Source organism: Neolamprologus multifasciatus, chromosome 23 (genome assembly GCF_963576455.1).
Source record: "Neolamprologus multifasciatus chromosome 23, fNeoMul1.2, whole genome shotgun sequence".
In the NCBI taxonomy this organism is placed as follows: domain Eukaryota; kingdom Metazoa; phylum Chordata; class Actinopteri; order Cichliformes; family Cichlidae; genus Neolamprologus; species Neolamprologus multifasciatus.
Window position 1 is genome coordinate 38,367,415 of NC_140460.1, and position 18,964 is coordinate 38,386,378.

Here is an 18,964-nt window from a genome sequence, read left to right on the forward strand (position 1 = left end):
GTTTGTGTAGCGGCGTGTTCACCGCGGCGTTTTCGTTAAAATACAAAACTGCTACATTTAGAGTAAAAAAAAACAAGTTTTTGATAAAATAATCAGGAAGTACTTTTAGGCGATTTGAAAAAAAATTATAACCACACTGAACTTATATCTAAAACATAAACGCCACTCTGTGTGGCGAATCTGCGAATTGAGAGCCGCAGGTTAACGTTAGCTATTTCAATGACTTGTTTTTTGGGCCCATAAATGCTTTATTTTTTATCTGAAGGTAAGAGTATTGTCCTTATTCGTGCAAAAATTATTTATCAGTGCTTTCGATTCGATTTGCAACTGTCCCACTACTACATGACAGCAAAGTTGTCATCTCAAATGAGCAAAGAAAAATAATAATAATAAAAAACGCAAGCTAGGGTAGCACGTTAGCACGCTGGCTTGACTTGGCTCACATGTACTGGAGCTATCCCTAAAGCTAATGATGGCTTGCTGATAATAACGTTTAAAACATCAGGATATTCCCCCCTAGTATTAAACTCTCGGTATTTAATGGGTTCTTGTATACAAATAACGTGGTTTTGCTTATTAGCGAAAATATAATATCAGCAAAATAGCACATTAATAATTGTAGCAATGTTTAGTGGAATAATATATGCTGTAGATTAATGTGTCGGAAATCTGTATGTAAAATTCCTCCCAGGTTTGAGGAAATAAGGCTATACCAAGTATTTAAATTGAGTTGCACTTATTAGCAATTAAAAGGAAATGTTTTCTTATCCTCAGCATGGCCATCCCTATAGCCATCTTGGACTGTGATCTACTCCTGCATGGTCGAGGCCACAAGACCCTTGACCGCTTTGACCTGGACTCAGTCTCAGACAGTTTTCTCCTCACGCAATTTGGCTTCCCCAGAGGCTTTATCTTGTATCTGGTGGAATTACTCAGAGAGGTTTGTGGGCCTTCATGTCATGTTAAGAGATCAGTTTAACTTTGTCTTTATGAAATATGCAAACACTACTCTGTTGTGTTCCAGGGTCTATGCAGGCGAACCCAGCGCTCCAGAGCCATCAGTCCTGAGGTCCAGGTGCTGGCAGCACTGGGTTTCTACACATCAGGTTCCTTCCAGACATCTATGGGGGATACGATTGGTATAAGCCAGGCGTCAATGTCGAGATGTGTGTCCAATGTGACGAGAGCCCTGGTGGAGAAAGCACCTCAGTTCATCACGTTCAACAGGTACGATGATGTTATGCCACTTGATGTCAGGCAGGAATGACAAAAAAATTTGAAACTGTAACTTTGTTCCCAGAAACTTGTTTTTACTTCAAAAGAAGTAAAATACAATCTCACTTGAATAATAATAATGATGTTTTCCAAACAGAGATTTGTCCACCATAGAGCAGTCCTTCCGGGAGTTTCAGAGGGTCGCAGGATTTCCTGGAGTCCTGGGGGTGCTGGACTGTGTTCAGGTGACATTGTGTAATTAGTGTGTGTGTTTATGTGCGTGCACGCTCATGCACTCATTTGTTTCTACAGGGGTAACCTAATCATCTCTCTTACTGTAATTTAATTTCCAGGTGGCCATCAAAGCACCAAACAGCGAAGACTCCTCATATGTGAATAAGAAGGGCTTTCACTCTGTGGCCTGTCAGCTGGTTTGTGATCCCCGAGGACTGTTACTCAGCGCAGAAACGCACTGGGCAGGTGGACTCCAAGACACTGTTGTTCTAGAAAGATCTGCTCTTTACAAACAGCTGCAGGACACAGAGCAGGGCTGGCTGCTGGGTGAGCTCTGGACTTTTTATTCCTTATTATAAGTTAGCTTGTGGCGTTGGGGTCAGAGGTTATAAGTTTTCCGATTTTCAGGTGACAGCCGTTACCCTTTGAGGAAATGGCTGATGACGCCAGTTGACTGCCCAGAATCCCCTGCAGAGTTTCGATACAATCTGGCCCACGCGGCTACACGTGAGATCGTGGATCGAACCTTCAGAGCCATCCAAACCAGATTCAGATGTTTAGATGGCACCAAAGGATACTTACAGGTATGGCAAATGTGTCACAGCCAATAATCAGGCCCAAACATATTAGTAGAAATAAACCACGAGACATTTTTAACCTCCAAACAGTATATTTATTTGTTCATGCGCTGCCCAGCAGAGTGCCCTCTGGTGGACAAACTAAAAAGCTGAGGGATGTTTCTCCATTGTCCTCTTTATTTTTTTTATTTATCAGATGTCATAAAAGCCAATACTGATAGGTCGGCAAATAGGTGATATCTGCCGATAATATCTGACAATCTGCTGAGTTCATGGTGTTAGAATGATACACCATCAGTACCAGAGTCAAACAGGCCACGGTCATAACCGAAAATGAGACCTTTACCTTGTTTGTGAGTGAAATATAGCAATGCATCTGGCGTAGTATTGCCAGTAATGAGTTGGTTTTTGCATCTGTAACCGCTATCCCTCCTCCCCTGTTTACAGTACTCTCCAGAGAGGAGTTCATCCATCCTGCTGGCCTGCTGCGTTCTCCACAACGCCTCCTTGCAGTCTGGATTAGACGCCTGGACTCTGGAAAGAACAGAGCCTCTCGAGCAGCCAAAGAGCCTCAACCAGAGACCCGAGGACCGTGACAGCCAGGCAGAGGATCTTCGAAGGCAGCTCATATTCAAACACTTCAGCTGAAGCTGTGGCGGTTAAAGGGGACGAAGACTGGGACCAGTGCAAAGCTCAATATCACAAGAAACACATTTAAAGCAAGAACGTCCACAGACACGCTGTTGCTGATGCAGTTTTTTAATATTTTGCTGGATTCTACTCTACTGACTATACTAAGATAACATAGATATATTTATGTATGGAGAAACATGCAAGACGCTATACAACAAACCAAGGCGACATATCCATACACATTTCAAATAAGTGAACTCCCTGGAAATGCTTGATTATTCCCTCAGGACATTCAAATAGTTTCCAAATCTTCATGGAGTGGTTGGAATAATCAAGCACCTCCTGGTGTTTGACAACTATTCAAACTGTGCAGCTGCTTCGTCATCCAGGTTTCTTTACAAGTTGAAAAAAAATCACCCACCCCATTATTTATTTTTTTAAATCCAACCCCGCTAATTTTCTTTTCCCCATTAGATTCCACAGGTTAAGATCTTGGACTATGTCACAATACAAAAACAAGACCCTTATTTACAACAACTGCACATTAAGTTGTCTTTTTTTTTTTTTTATGTACATCGGTGCATTAAGACTCACGGGTGAAAATGACAGGCTGCAGTCACATGATTTTCTTCTTTTTTTCTTTTTTTTGGAGCATGTGCGGCATGACGGAACAGTCACAACGTGAAACAGATACAGACGACGTGAGTAAGAAAAGGAGAAAATCTGTGGTAGCTAAATTTTTGGCGCTTAAAATTGATTTTGAAGTGGCAGAACGTTCTTAAAGGATTTAAATAATGGATAAGGCTTTTATTTTGAAGGAACACCAGTCATTAAGGGTGTTTTTTTTCCCCACTGTTTCTTGAACCTTGTCAAAATAGTGGTGATGAAATAATAAGTTGTTTTTTTTGTCAGTTTTCAATCAAGTTATGCAATTAACAAAACTAGTGGTGTTTTACTGCCTGGAATGTATTAGTCACTTAAATGGCTTCATCAATATATACAAACTTTCTACAAACAGGAATAAATACAACATACACTGCTGTCGCACAACCACATTTTTATATCAGGATTGCTATACTTTTTGTGTTGTTTATTCAAAGTTTACTTTTTACATTTAATTACCAAAAAATATATATATATATATATATATATATATATATATATATATATATAGAAATTAAACTTTTTTTCCCAAATATTTTGTTTTCTTATATTCTGGAGATTATTTTTGGTCAAATTACTGCGAGGAACCCTCAGAGATTTTCATGCGACAGCAGTGGAACATAAACACTGTATTACAGTTAAAAGACAGAAACAGATCATGTCAAAGCTTTACACCTGATGAATCAGCATGTAAAACGTTACATCATCCTAAATGCGAAAACACAACGTAGCACTATTTCCTTGTTTCCTTTTTTTTGTGCATAAAATAAATATGCTCTTTTTTTGATGCTCAGAATATATTATAAGTTGTATTTTTATGCTTTTTTTTTTAAACGTTATTTTTAAAAAAAATGGAGACAATAAGATAAAGTAACTTTTTTTTGATGCATAAATTAAATATGCTCTTTTTTTAATGCTGCAAATATATTACATATACATTTTATAATTTCATAAAAATACTTTTGTCATGTTTCCCCAACCTCTTTATGATCCCTCGGTATGAAAATATGATCTCTCTCCCAAAAGAAACAGAGCAGAATTTTGGTCAGAGCTGGAAAAAATAATTGAAATGTCAGATGCGGATGTAAAGAAGCTGAAGCATAATGCTTAAAGCCAGATAAAAGATCCACACCCTGTGTTGATTTTGGATCTGTAAGAGAGATCTTTGTCAAACAAGTTGCGACTGTTGTGATCTCAAATGCGTAAAGGAATGTGAAATAAAAAGGTTTCACCCAGATTTTAAAAAAGATGATTCATCCATTTTCTGCAACAGAATAAACAAATCGTTTAGTTCGAGGAACATTTTCAGGCCTGTGTTTCCATGTGGGACTTTAGGTGTAAGGCCAAGTTGGTCATATTCAACTGAGCGGAGTGGAAGGCACTTTCAGGATGGCACGGCTTCCAAAAGCATATGTTGATGCCTAGTTGGTGTTGGTGCTTACACATGCTTTTATCTATTTCACACTTGGCTTAAAAGTGTTTCCTGTTACAAATGTTCCTATTATATTATATATATATATTATATACCAACCTAATGTGGCACATCAGGAGCATCTTGGAATAAAAGTACAAGAACTACATGATAAAAACTAGAATCCCACATTGGACGTTTTTAAATGTACACTGCCTTTTTTTTACATTTCTTTCAGCCACATTCCCATAATTCTTTCTGTTTGCTCTTGCAAAAAGACCGTGTTGCTTTGCTCTGAACAGGAACGCTACACTTCATTTGTTTTGGGGAGGAATTAAATATATTTCTGGAAACGGGAAACAACTGTTTTAGATGGTCATCTTTAGGGCTGTCTGACAAAGTAACACAAAAGGTCTTTACGCGTGATCACAGCATAAGTGGCTCATATATGCCTTTCATTTTGGCAGCTGTGGCTATTTTGTGCTCATGGCCTGTTTAAGCCAATCAAATCTATAAGCTCTGACTGCAGGTTCTTTAAAGTTTAGTAAGGCGACTGTGTTTTTAATGTTTTGTGAGTTATAAACTATTTTTTAATAACTAAATATAAAAAAAGATTAGTTGAGTATTTAAAATGATGCAAGATTCTTTTTTGTGCATAACAATGGAGATTCCAGCACGGAGGTCTGTTTAAAATCGAGAACGTTCAAGTGCAACAGAGTCTGTTAAAGCAGAGAAGTGAAGCTGTAGATAAAGGGATGGTAACAGAGGTGTAGGATGGGAGCCGTAATCTAAGCTCATTAGAGGAGATGATGATAATGGATTTTCTAACAAACTAACAGAAAACGTTTTTTGGTCCAGCTGGATGTTGATTTCAGCAACCTGGAGCATTGGGGTCCTTCGGAGGGATTCAGGGCTGAGAAGTTAGATGAGGAGAGGCTGAGCTGTGTCAGAAAAACTCAGAGTCTCCATCTGGTTTTGTTTCTCTGACGAGAGGAGAAAGGCAGAGACGGCTGGTTAATGTTTGACAAGTGGCGTGTAAATACTGCAGCATACAGTGGAGTTTGTTTGTACCTCCGCTCCATCTTGGACCCGCTTGTCTGGTTGCTGTGGCCGTCAGCTGTGTATCGGCCGATCTGGTTGTGGGAGTGGCCTTCTGACTGTAGCCTCTCTCCTTCTGATGTCGCTAAACTCTCCTCCAGTGGAGCCTCTTCGTTGTAGAAGAGCAGGCTGCGCGAGCGGACTACGACACAGAAACATGCAGCGTTCACTGGACGTCCCTCGTGAGCCATCGTTGCTTTTAATTATGTGAAACCAGAAGCTTTTTGTACATATTTCAAAATATCTCCCATTTCGAACAACATCCCAGTTACATTTTTTAGTTCTTTCTCATAGTAAGGGTCAGGGTCTGACTATAAGACCCTGACCCATTAGAAATGATCATATATAAACTTTCCAACAACCATGAAACAAAGGAAATTTTATGCTGAGTTTAAAGTCAACTGGATGAGCTTTTCTCATATTTTTTGCTAAAAGCTGTTTCCTATTGGTTGACTGCTCTGTTCTGTGTTTGGTGGGAGGGGCTTACACACATGTGGTGAAACAGGGAGCAGAGGAGAAAATCTAATATGACCACAACTCTTAACACTGAATTGAAAACAGTCCAGATACTGAATTCTTGTGACTCCAGTTTTGTTTTTAAGTATTAACTTCTGTGTTTTCCACTTTTAATTATTTGTATGGGGAACATATAACTGTGCCTTTCTTTCCCTGGACAGTTGCAGCGGAGTCTGGTCAATTTTAGGGGGTTAGAGCCTATTAAACCTCACCGCTCAGAGGTTGGTTGCTGGCAGAAGAAAGTTGCACTTAATTTGATGACAGCCTAACGTCTGGTTTCAGTAGGGCTTTCCCAGGAGTGAGCTGTTAAAGGAAGTGAATTTATAGGGAAGTGCAAAACAGCTCGGAAGGAAAATCCAAACCTGTATCCACTTTCCAAATGGGCTTTCATTTTGAAGAAAATTGTAACAGTATATATGAGAAGATGGAGAAAAATATATTTCTAAATTGTGATGCCGCTCTTTGCTCTGTCTAATAACTGTAAATGCATTGAATGCATTAGACTGGAGCTACAAAAGGAAACTTCAGCAAAAGTTAGACACCTTTCGATGGTGACAAATCTGCCATAAACACTAAGATGCTAAATACTGAACATATTTCTAGACCTACCCTGACTGGTGGTGTAGAGGTCCGCCGATGGAGAAGAGCGAGAAGAGGGGGAGGACTGAGAAGAAGCGGGGGAGGAGGGCAAAGAGGAGGTGTGACTGACCAGGGAGAGGGGAGAAATGCAGGGAGAGAAGGAGCCCAACACCAAGACAAAACACAGGGCCATCATCTGCGGAGAGAGGGGAACATAACACTCGTGTTAATAATAATCACGAGAGCGCTCAGACTGTGATGCTCGTGGTGTATTGGGCTCATGCAGACACTTCAACTTCAGTGCATATTCCAAATTAAGAAAAGAAAAAAGAACCAAAAAACATTTTTTAAACTTCTTAGACGGCAAAAGGAAAAAGGAGGAAAAATGGATCCATTCAACAGAGACAGATGGAAAAGAGGAGATGCATGTGATATACTCGCTCCATCATCAGTATCAGTTTGCTTGATATGAGTAATATGACCACTACAGTTGTGCTTAGCATACATAGAGTGATAGGAGCTGATCATTATCATTGGCCGCTTTAAGATCTTCTAAACTTCAAATGGGAGGCAGGTAGGCTAACTTCATAGAGACATGTTAATTGTAATATTTATACAGTTCTAATATATCCAAACGCTGTCCAAAAGCAAATAAAATCACCTCAATTACAACAAAAATATTAACATAAATGTGTGTGAACAGCAGCAGCGGCAGTAGTATTTACCATGAGGCATGTTCCTGTCTGAGTTGAGGCCATTTTACACGAACGGGGGACGACCTTCCCTGAAATCAGCGACTGAAGCTTCTGGAGCTGCTGTAGGAGAGACCTGGAGACAGGAACAGAGGCAGAGATTAAAGAACAAGAAGGGCAGTAGTCATTATTTAGTGTACAGAGAAAACTTTGACTCTCACAGGTTGTGGCCTCAGAGCGTTTGGGAATTTCAATCTCTATAATATGTATATGGCTGCACCCACAACGTGCATGCAGGACTTCGATCTCCACCCAACCCACAACAAAGGTCTCACACACACATATATACACGTATAGTTTGTTTCAGCCGAAAGATGCACGGCTCTCATTATCGGGTTTATTCTACATCAAAGAGAACTCTAACCACCTGATTTACTTTTGTTTTCCGTGTCCAACAAAACAAGCAGAGAGCAAAGCTAAGCTGAATAGAGTGCATGAATAAAACCACTAGAAAACAGCACATTAGTGGGATCTGGGGAGCAGGGCTCTGATGGTATGAGCTGTCTGTGGCTGTAAGGACACACTCTGACCACTAAGTGGAGACAGAGATCAAGTTTCTGACACACACACGCGCGCAATGCAAACCAGAAAGTCAGTTAAACGTTTAAAAAGTCAGACGCTCAGTCATCTGTTGCTGCTTTTATAGTTTCAAATTTCCATGCTGAAATCGGTGACAGGCCCCAGAACAGAGCAGGGAAACGCGACCTGTCAGCTGTAGTAAACTCGTGGAGGAATGATGCTGACCTGCATCCCTCGCACGAGTCTTTGATGTAAAACCACAGCTTAAGTTATTGCAGCTTAAAATCCACAGCAGTGAGTGAGTAAAGGTGTGTGAAAAAAGCAACAAGGACAATGGGAACGATTGTCAGGTGATTAAAATTCAGTGCTGGAAGCTAAGCTAAACTAAACATATCCTAAACGTTTGTCTCATGTGGATTTGCAGACGCTAATCCAAATCCAACCTCGAGTGTGAGTTACACGACTAACAAACCGGTAGTCCTAACCAAGTCCTGCGCGGATCCGACTAGACGGAAAGAAAACAGCACAGGGGAACAAAATGACCACTAATAACTGCATCTGGGACACTTTTAGGAACTGGGAGCTTAAATTTAGTGCGTTTGTTTAAAGCCTTTTTTTAAACTCACATTTACTCTTGTGAGAGTGAACGGGGCTGCGTGCTGACTCACGTTTCCCAGTTTGCGCCAATTCATTGTTCCTCCCTGCAGTGGTTTAACATATTCATCGGTGTGCATGTGTGTGTGGCTGGAAGGGAGGGGGCTGCCTTCCATGATGAAAGCTGCTGTTAACTCGCCACTTTAATGACAGGCTGAGTGTGCCACAGACAGACAGACAGACAGACTCTCCTACCCCCTCCTCCTCAGCCATCCAACCCTCCACACCCACCCACCCTTCTAACCACCCACTCCAGGATAATAGCAGATTGGTTTCATATTGTTATAATAACAGAGGAGACAGCGGCACCTCGGTGAGTCTACGCTTTGCTTATAGAGCACAGATAAATTTCACTCCAGACCCCTTTAATTCTCTCACGCTGCATAGATATTAAAATCCCGTAAAGGTTTCACCCACAGAGCGCGTGTGAGTGTGTGTGTGTGCATACGCTTGTGTATGAGCTACAGTCCTGTTTGTAGTTTTGCATCTTCATTCTCTCTGGGTGAAAAACGAGAACCATCTTCGTAAGGCCTTCTGCAGCTCGTCGGGCTCTCAGTTTACCAGGCTGCATTCTTTGCACACTTGCTGCTCTCAGTGATCGCAATCCAAACATCATTACATGAATGGTGGGTTTGTATTACTGGTGTGTGGAGCCAACATAAAACAGCTTCAGTCTGTTCAAAGCTGGAAGATAAAGTAAAGTCTGCTGGCACACGTGTGCGTGCATGTGAGTGAAAACCTCACCTGTTGGCTGTCTCCAGGTGTTCTACTTTTCTCCACAGGTCGCTGTTTTCTGATGTGTAATTCTCCACCCTGATACACACACAGTCAGAGATACACACATTGTTTTTATTGTCTTATCCCTGCACATGTTGCTCTAATGAAAAACAGCATTATCCCCAAAGGCTGGAGTATCATAAAAGGTACATTTTGACCAATAATCCACAACATTTTGACCAGTAATTATCTGTTATTGTTGAGGAGGCACAAAAACTAAAATCTTCTGCCAAGTGAAAAACTTCTTTTTCTTCTTCTTCTTCCCTTTCAGGTCAGCTGCTTCCATTTAACCCTATCCCGACACACCAACTCCCTTGCATGTCCTTCTACACTACATCCATGGATCCTAAAAGGTTAATTGTGTTCACCTGGACATAGTGTGTTCACTGGGAGAAATGTTTTGTCACTCATCCAAGTGACGTCTTCAGCTGACTGAAGGTTTCTGCAACCTTATAAACAGTACATGCACAATGAGTGAAACTAGCTCCACTGGAGGACAATGGAAGATGCATGGTTTCCTCTTTTCCTCCTGCCTGGCATCTCTATCTTCAACATACTTTGAGCAATATAGCCACCATCCTGCCTCTGTTTATCCAGACCATCTCAGCTGGGCCTCTGTAGGTGGTTGAAGGTTGTAGTAGGAAGAGTGACTGTGGATCATCAAGTGACAAACTTCATAGCTGACAAATGAAGGCAATGCACAAGCGCCAAAAGCTGCAGTTCCCCTACTAGCCATGGCTGTTGAGCTCCTGAGCTTCCCTTCATTGCTCATTTTAGTGACTGAACTCTTGATAATCTGATAAATTTGGCTCTCCATCCTTGGATCCAAATATGCCCCAATTAAAGCAACGGGCAGTCATCTTTTAGGTACAGTCTGTAGCTACGACATGATTTGACGTAGCCTAATCAGCTAACCTGACTTAAAAGGAGGTGAACAGCCGATTGCTGATTCATACCAGCTCTTCTAAGTTACTGGTTAGCTGGATCTTTGAAAAAACTACATGATGCGAAACATGAAGGTCCTAATTCAGAACTATGAGGTCAATAAGCCTCTCAAATTCATTTAACCAGCTCATCATTTCACAAGAAAAGAATCCTTTGCTCTGCTCAGATGTACTTTAACCACTCCGTGGGTCCCAGTAATGTCAAAACCATTTTTTTTACTTTGCACAGTGTCAAACTAACATCTTTGATGACACAAATCTGTTACAAAGTTTAAGAAAAATGCCTCACTTGCAAGAGTTTCTCCCTACTCCGTTTTCCTCCTCTGTTTTCTACTAATCCTACTGATCTCCATTATCAGGGTAACGTCTCGCTAATCTCTCGCTTTCTTTAATCCTCCCGATGTCCCGCTGTGTGTTGGTTGGAATATAACTCATTCATGCACACTCCTTTGAGAATAAGCATCCCGCTGTTTTCTTTTTTAAAGGTTCGTCCAATAATCCCCTCCTCATGTCCGAAAAAAAAATAGAAGGAGATGGATTTCTGTTTTTATGAACATCCTCTTATGTCTCTGCTGCTTCGGTTGCTTTGATTTAGTTAAAAGAGGCTGCACTCTGACACACCTCTCTCCCTTCGCTCTAATGGGATTAATGGTGCATTTTGTATACCTGTACAAATCTTTTTTGGCATTTGTATTTGTCGCAGTGGAAGCTGTGTAAAATAAAACCCATATTTTCAACTCTATTTCACTGCCCTGTCAGGAAAGTCGGTGAATCTGGCCCATGTGTTAAGCAGGTTATTGGAGTCCTGCCATAGCAAGGAATGGCTGGAATAATGGAAAGTAGAGAGGAGAGAAAAGCAGTCTCTGTTAAGCTTTGCTGTTCTTCAGTGAATCACAGTGGAGGAGACGAGTGCTGATGAAATGCTTTGTGCGTTTTGCTTTTTTTAAATTCTCTATCTATCTATATCTATCTATATCTATCTATATCTCTATATATCTCTATTAGGGGTGCAACGATACTCGTATCGATATTGAACCGTTCGATACAGTGCTTTCAGTTCGGTACGCATATGTATCGAACAATACAAAATTTAAAATTTATTTTATCAACTTTCCTTCTGACGGTGCTGTCTGTGTTGAGCGCTCAGTGGATCTGCGCTCGACGGTGCAGCCTAGGCGGAGTAGTCGAACGCAGATTCACTGAGCGCAGGGCAAGCTAGCTAGACAGAAGCTAAGCTCTCCTTGCAACATGGCAACTTGAACCTCCCCCACCCTCATTCAGATATATATATATATATCAGATGTTCAGATATATATCTATATCTATCTATCTACAGTATCTATCTATCTATCTATCTATACAGGACCCTCAAGCTCCCAGGCCTCTGGTAGAGGACCCGAGCTTGAAGGATAAACCGCCCGCAGGGGCGTACTGGGTGTTTTTTTTATATATATATATATCTTTGTGTCTGATAGAGAATTTAAATATATATATATATATATATATATATATATATATATATATATATATGTGTGTGTGTATTTATGCGACCTCACAAGGACCTGCATTTGCCTCCCATTCCCTGGCAGAGCTCTTGCGTCTGTTACTGCGCTCAGCTCCAAAGCAGTTAGGGAAACCTCTAAATGTGAAAAAAAAGAAATCTGGCTCTTGACTAAACTGCAACTACCAAGCTCACTTCAGTGTTACACAACACCACCGTTTTTTCTCTTTGGGCCCCTGAATTTTTCTGTTTTTTTTTCTTTGCCAGTCATGCATGCAATGACCAAAGACAAGATTTTGCATAAAGAGACATGTGGTTAGAGTCATCTTGGGAATAAAACCCTACAAAGCTCTTTAACACTCTCAAATACAGTGTAAGGTGAAAGACGTGGAAGATTCTGGTTAGATGTTGCTCTAACTAACCGTTCAAAGGGGGCCTATTGTGCTTATGCTAATTTTCTGTAATTTACACGATACTAACATTTCAAATAATAAAACTTTTGGTTTCACATGGCTTTTTTTTTAAATCTCGGCTCTCAGCGATGTCATAGAGAGGGGATCACATACAGCTCTAGCCATGGCCACAGAAGCCTGGTGCATCTGGCGTTAAAACCTGTTTACAAGGGGAAGCCAATGATTAGGGTCAAGGTCCCACCATGTGAATCTCATTAAAAACTATATATTAGCCGCAGCTTCTTATGGGTCGTCTTCAAACTTCACAACAATAAACGAGGCCTTGGGGAATATGAGTACCTACTGTAGGTTAGCTAAGTGTTTGACCTTCATTGTTAGGGTTCAAGGTCAAATAAGAATACATTATATTAAAGAGGATGGAGAGAGCAGTTCAACACAATTTTTATTTTTCAATACGACGCCCTGTGATTTCACAGTGACGCCTTAACAGGCTGACGTCAGCATTTTGTAATAAAAACTTTGTAAAAATAAAAGTTTTAGTAAAGCCCTTGCCCTTCGAAGGAAGCTGCACTCTCTGAGTGCTCTTGTTTTGAACTGTGAATCATGCTAAGCCAGTCTAGGAGAGTCATGCACAGCTGCTAGGCTGTCATGACAACAGCAGTCAGCAGTTGAGTCGAGTCAGCAGTTTAAGGTGTGAAAGTCTTCCAAACAATGACAACAATACTCTTAATATAATTTTAAGGAAACTACAATTATTATTATTTTTTTAAAGGCTTTGCACAGACGACAGTTACAAATGTAAACCAAAAGAAATGTGCATGGAGCGGAAAGATAAAATTTTTTCCAGCCTTACTTTTTCTCCAGACATTCCACATATTCTTTCTTCTTCCTCCGACTCTCCTGAGCTGAGATCTGGAGAAACGGGCACAAAACCAATCATTGCTGCACCACAAAATCGCATTTCTAATTGGAGCAAAATTTTTGGTAAACGTGTTACTATTTCTGTTTGAAATAGTAACACAAGGCAGTCCAAGATCCTGGGAACAGCTCACGTTTTTGTTTTTGTTTTTTTGGTTAATTAAATGTTCAGTTCAGCCGTGCACACTAACAGAAGACAAAAAGGTGCAGTGCCTGCTTACCTTATTTTTGATCTTTCGTCTGACTCTCTTCAGTGCCTTCTCTTCACTCTTCGTGAGAGGAAGTTTGTTAGGTACCGGGTAACCCTCCGCAACCAGGGTCCTCTTCTCTTCTTCTGTCAGCATGAGGGGTCCCGAACCCTGCAGTTTCTGCACAGTGAAACAAGCACTTCATCAGCGCATAATGCTAATAAGCTCTCATAATTCAGTCTCTTATTTATGTCGGTCTGCTTTTAATTTGCATGTTGACAGCGAGCACACCAAAATCTCACATCTCTCTGTGCTTTCTGATGTTGAGTCGAGTCAAAACAGGACTGCATTACACCCTGGTACGAGAACAACACTGTGGGAGTTTGTGCGATGGTTTAGCTGTTTACGTGTTTCATTAATAAAAATGAAAAAAAGAAAAAAGAAAAATGTTGCTGACACTGAACAATTGTGAGTAAACGAGATTGGGTCACGATGGCCTCAGTGCAAATGTGATTCATTTATTCTGAGAAAAGCTGCTGAATCAGACAAACAACGTCCAGACGGATGGATTTTCTGACTTTCTGTTCTTTCAGCAAATTATGGGATGTATTTAACCCCAAATTAAGCTGATTTACAGATCAAAAATCCCAACTCTACAGCTTTCACAACAGAAAGGCAGCCTATGAAACTCACAGCGCTATATAAGGACACAGTCATTTGAACATTTCTTATAGCAAACACCAAACCACTGACACATTAAATCAACCACATGCGCTGCAGAACGGGCACGGAGAGGAAAAAAACAACAGAGGGCACAGAGGGTAGGGGCTCTTTAACTCACATGCGGCGCGGTGAGGAGGGGCGAAGAGGAGATGGCCGAAGAAGATGAGGATGAGGACGAGGCGCGACCTCCTGGCCTCTGTTGCGGTTGAGGGGAAGACGGCGGCAGAGGGAGGTGTGGGGAGGAGGGGGGCAGTGAGCCATCACTGTCGCCGTGGTTACTGCTGGGAGGGGTGGGCGGCAGCTGGAGAGCATCATCTAAAAAGGAGCGCAGCACGTGAAAGGAATCAGTGCTTCTACTTTAAACAAATGACCACTGAAGATATTCATAGCTAACGTAAGGCCATTCTCCCAGACCCCGAATATTATACTGCTGTGATTATTGTGGCGTATGCAGAGACAGCTCGGCGAGTATTTTTGCCCTGATTATGGTCTGTAAGGTAGTAGTGGCTCTAACGCTGGGGTGGGGTGGTTAAGCCCTCATCATATTTAAAGTGAAGGCTTTTGTTCCAACAGATGTTTGAAATCATTTATTTTGTAATACTTTAGGTGAAAATGTGCACTAACTAACTCATTCAGCTGCTCACTTCCTTCACAAGGGGTCACCACAATGGGTGGATCCACATATTTGATTTGGCACAGATGTTTTAGACCAGATGCCCTTCCTGACTCAGCCCTCCCAGGGATTTGTGTCTCCCTCTGGTTTCAAACCAGGGATGTTAGGTAAATGTCTTAACCACTACACTATGAAGCCACTTCTAACATTAAAATAATCGGAGTCAGACAAACCACTATAGCACTGTGAGTGTGTCTGTTACCGCTGGGCAGGCTGAGGTACTGTCCAATCTCTCTGGGTTCATCTTTTATAGCAATGGGCTTCATATCCTCTTGACTGCGCTCCTGTAGAAACAACAAACGTACCTGACATCAAAAACACCACCCATTTTATTTTTTTAAATGTTTCATCACTGAGACAAAGGACAGATGGATGCTAACCGTGTGTTTCCATGGTGAGCCTCTGTGTGGAGGGGCAGGGCTTAATATGAGAGGCGGGGCTTCCAAAGGCTGAGGATCTAACCTTTGGCCAACATCAGGCTCCTCCTGCTTCACCAAGATAGCTGACAGGTCCTGGCTGAAGCTCCACTCAAACTCTACAGAAAAGACACCACAGACACAGGCAGGGTCACAAGGGGCTGGAGTCTATCCCATTTATCACATGGTGAGAGGTAGAATACACCGAGACAGACTGCCAATCTGTCGCAGGCAAACACATAGTGACAGGCGACCATTAACACCTACGGCCAATACTGAATCACCAACTAACCTAAGCCCAAGGCATCTCTTTGGACTGTGGGAGGAAGCCAGAGTATCTGGAGAGAATATTTCACACAGAAAGGCCTTCTTGCTGTGAAAGAACGATGCTAACCACCACACGATCATGCTCCCCTAAAGTCATCCCCATCTTTCTTATACTGAAGTATTTAATCTGAACCAAATGGTTTGATGTGTGAGAACAACAAAAACACAAAGAAAAAGCTAAAGCAGAACAAAAAACTGCAGAAATACCTGCAGATGTTTTCCATGTGTCACAAGGGGAAGGGGGGGGGGGGGGGGGGGGAATCACATTGTTTTGATGTCATAGCAATGCAACATGGGAGCACCGCCCCATCTACACAAACCCTAACCCTAACCCCCATGACTCCAATATGCATACAACCACGATTGTACCCCAACCCTAACCCGACTATATGGCCCTGACTTTTGCATTCACACTTAAAGGCCACAGTGTTATTGTGTATTGGACCAGACAATCCCAACTTAAGGTTCAATCGCTAACTCCTTCTTTCAACTAGCAAATGAAATACCAGTGGCAATAATGAAAAACCACCAGCAACAACAAAAAGAGTCAAGAATTCAAGAAAAGTGTTCCCATTCTTTAGAAAAGAAGGTTCCAGTTAACTGAGAAACTTGAGCAAAGTTGACCTTATTTCTCCTCAGCGAGGCTTTGCTGTAGGTCTTCCAACGGGAAGTAATTGACAGCTTCCAAATCACACTTTGAAGGAGCTCAAAATATCTGAGCTCTTCCTGAAAAGGCTGGACAATGTCGTTCTGGCAACTGCGGTGCATAATTTCCCTCCAGCTAGTGTATATACCCTGAAATAAAAGATGGGCTGAACCAGCAAGTCGCCCTCATTATGCTTCCTGGGAAGAGAAACAGTCGCCGACTTTAAACACTGAAAATATGCATAATCGAGTGACCCGGCAATGAGGCGAGAGTGCAATTTCAAAGGAGGGTTCACCTAAACACGATGTGGGTATATTTCTAGAGGAGCACAGGTAAATCGTTGTTTAGTCTGCTTTGAAATCCAGGAAGTATTTTTAGGAAGTTTTAGTGTGTCCGCAGAGATGCCAGTGCATCCAACCTCCTGAAACGACCTGAGGCAAGACAAAGCTGACAAGGCCTGCTAACATCGTGCTGCTTGTTAGTGACTGATGACAGCTAATGAGGAACTTCTTTCTTTCCACTCTGACAAGCCTCATATCTTTGCTGGACAGTTTCTTTTGTCTAAAACTTCTTAAGCAGTGGTATAAAAGCAGCATTCAAACCTCTGAGACTGTTTTAACTAAACATTGAAGATTTTGAGTGATCTTAAGAAAAGGGGATTGACAAGACTGAAAGAAAGAATTCACTGGAAGCTTTGTTAGATACTGCCATGACTCATGAGGGGTGCTGAGTCAGAAGGATCCTGCAAAGAGAAGAACGAAGAGTGGAAAGGATAAATAGATAAACAGCTGTAACCTCATCAACCTGTTCCTCACGTTTGCACCCCCGGGACCAGATTTTACATTCTTACCAGTACCTGAAGCAAGACGATCTAAAATAGACGTTGACTTTTATTTTTAAAGCCTTTTCTAAGCACAAGTTCTGCTAACTCCCGCACAGCACAGAAGCCCTCTGGAGATATTTTGTCCCTGAAAGAGGGTCGGAGGAAAATCCACAAGAAAGTGTCGTGTCTCCTGAAGCCTGTCTCACAAAACAAAATGACCAAGTTAGCTGGATAACTGCACAGAACAAAACCTCAAACAGCTGTTTTGTTTGGTTCCAGATTTGGCTGGTTCCAGATTTCCCAAGCTGCCCTATCCAACTAACAAGATTCCTGTTTGCGAGTCAGAATCCAGATGTTGCAATCAACAGCGTCATCTAATGCAGCGATCCCCAACCTTTTCTGCACCACGGACCGGTTTATGCCCGACAATATTTTCATGGACCGGCCTTTAAGGTGTCGTGGATAAATACAACAAAATAAAACTAGTACCGGTACCAAAAAAAAGAAGATTTATTCATAACACACGTAAAAAGACCCAGGAAAACCGAGTTAACGATAAAAACGATAACAAAATAACGCTGAAAACCGATAAAAACCCTGAAAACTATACATCTCACACCTGAGCCTCAACTCTCGCGGCCCGGTACCAAACGACCCACGGACCGGTACCGGTCCGAGGCCTGGGGGTTGGGGAACGCTGATCTAATCCAAAGATACATTACTCGGTGGTCTTTTTCTTGCAACTCAACTCTGACCTTTCCAAATAGGTGGCTATAAAGTAGCGTTCCACCAATTTTGCACATGGAGTTCAGTTTACTCTGCATTAGAGGCAATTGTGCCAGATTGATCTCAGAAGTGTGTGTGTGTGGGGTGGGGCAAACATTTAAATGGAAAACATTGAGGTGGTACTTAAATATAACGGAAAACCAAACAAAACCCGAGTCAAGCCAAGTTGAGGCACTGGCTAAAAGAAACTGTCCTTGAAAGTGGTGTGCAATAATTTACAAGTCATGTGACACTGTGGTTGATGAAAGAGAAATCCAATCGTCAGTTGAATGTTTAGATTGAAAAAAAATGGAGCCACTCAACCAATCCACTGTCTTCTGTTTCTCTCATTCACAATTTAAGTTGGCAGCTAACACAGGGTGAGAGGCGAGGTACACGCCCGACAGATGGCCGATCTGATGCTAACACAGAGAGACAAACAACCATTCGCACTCACATTAACACCTATGGGCAATTTAGAATCACCAGTTAACCTAACCCCACTCAGTGCATGTCTTTGAACTGTGGGAGGAAGCCAAGTACCTGAGAGAACCCACACAGTCACTGGAAGAACATGCAAACTACACATGCCAAATGCCACACCTCGGCTTATGAAGGAAGGAAAGAAAGAAAGATAAGTTTTGTCACCTTTTATTTCCCCTAATGTCTCAGAATGCATTGGTGACAGGGACCTCCTGGCCTCCCTAGTTCTCAGGAGGCTTAGGAAGTATTTCTTAGCCTTTAGAAGACAGGTCCTAGTTGTGGCTTTTTCCTTTATCTTCACCTCTGCACCTGCCCGCACCATCTTGTGCCTCTTTGTCTCCAAACTGCTCAAACCTGAACTGTCCCTCTAATGTACCTATTTCTGAATCTACTCCTAAGAGTGAGTGAAGGTCTAAAAGTTAAAGTCTAAAAGGCTCCGCGAGCTTTCAAATGGAAATTTTCAATACAACTGTCCTGTTTATTTGAACAGCGCTTATAACCCTGGGACGAGAATG

The 18,964-nt window shown here is 41.8% G+C and overlaps 2 protein-coding genes across 4 annotated transcripts in view; one reads left to right on the forward strand and one right to left on the reverse strand.

Moving 5' to 3' along the window:
- Window positions 1–54: 54 nt before the first annotated feature.
- On the forward strand, window positions 55–4,570 carry harbi1 (harbinger transposase derived 1). Of its 2 annotated transcripts, XM_085150328.1 has the most exons (7): window positions 55–265; window positions 775–940; window positions 1,025–1,227; window positions 1,373–1,460; window positions 1,569–1,776; window positions 1,858–2,033; window positions 2,475–4,570. In XM_085150328.1, the coding sequence occupies exons 2-7, from the start codon at window positions 776–778 to the stop codon at window positions 2,673–2,675; spliced, it is 1,041 nt and encodes a 346-aa protein (XP_085006454.1). In that variant the 5' UTR covers window positions 55–265; window position 775; the 3' UTR covers window positions 2,676–4,570. The 2 variants fall into 2 exon arrangements, with proteins under 2 accessions (XP_085006454.1, XP_085006455.1); XM_085150329.1 differs by lacking the exon at window positions 55–265 and having other exon boundaries at window positions 281–940.
- The window catches only part of creb3l1 (cAMP responsive element binding protein 3-like 1), a 38,857-nt gene continuing 23,028 nt past the window's right edge, over window positions 3,136–18,964 (reverse strand). For both annotated transcript variants that reach the window (XM_085150327.1, XM_085150326.1), the window contains 10 exons: window positions 15,370–15,524; window positions 15,192–15,273; window positions 14,435–14,631; window positions 13,627–13,773; window positions 13,341–13,399; window positions 9,597–9,665; window positions 7,653–7,755; window positions 6,958–7,123; window positions 5,806–5,974; window positions 3,136–5,717 (listed from right to left, as the gene is read on the reverse strand). In XM_085150327.1, coding sequence (XP_085006453.1) covers window positions 5,681–5,717; window positions 5,806–5,974; window positions 6,958–7,123; window positions 7,653–7,755; window positions 9,597–9,665; window positions 13,341–13,399; window positions 13,627–13,773; window positions 14,435–14,631; window positions 15,192–15,273; window positions 15,370–15,524 — 1,184 coding nt within the window. In that variant the 3' untranslated portion in view covers window positions 3,136–5,680. The remainder of the gene's footprint in view (window positions 5,718–5,805; window positions 5,975–6,957; window positions 7,124–7,652; window positions 7,756–9,596; window positions 9,666–13,340; window positions 13,400–13,626; window positions 13,774–14,434; window positions 14,632–15,191; window positions 15,274–15,369; window positions 15,525–18,964) is intronic.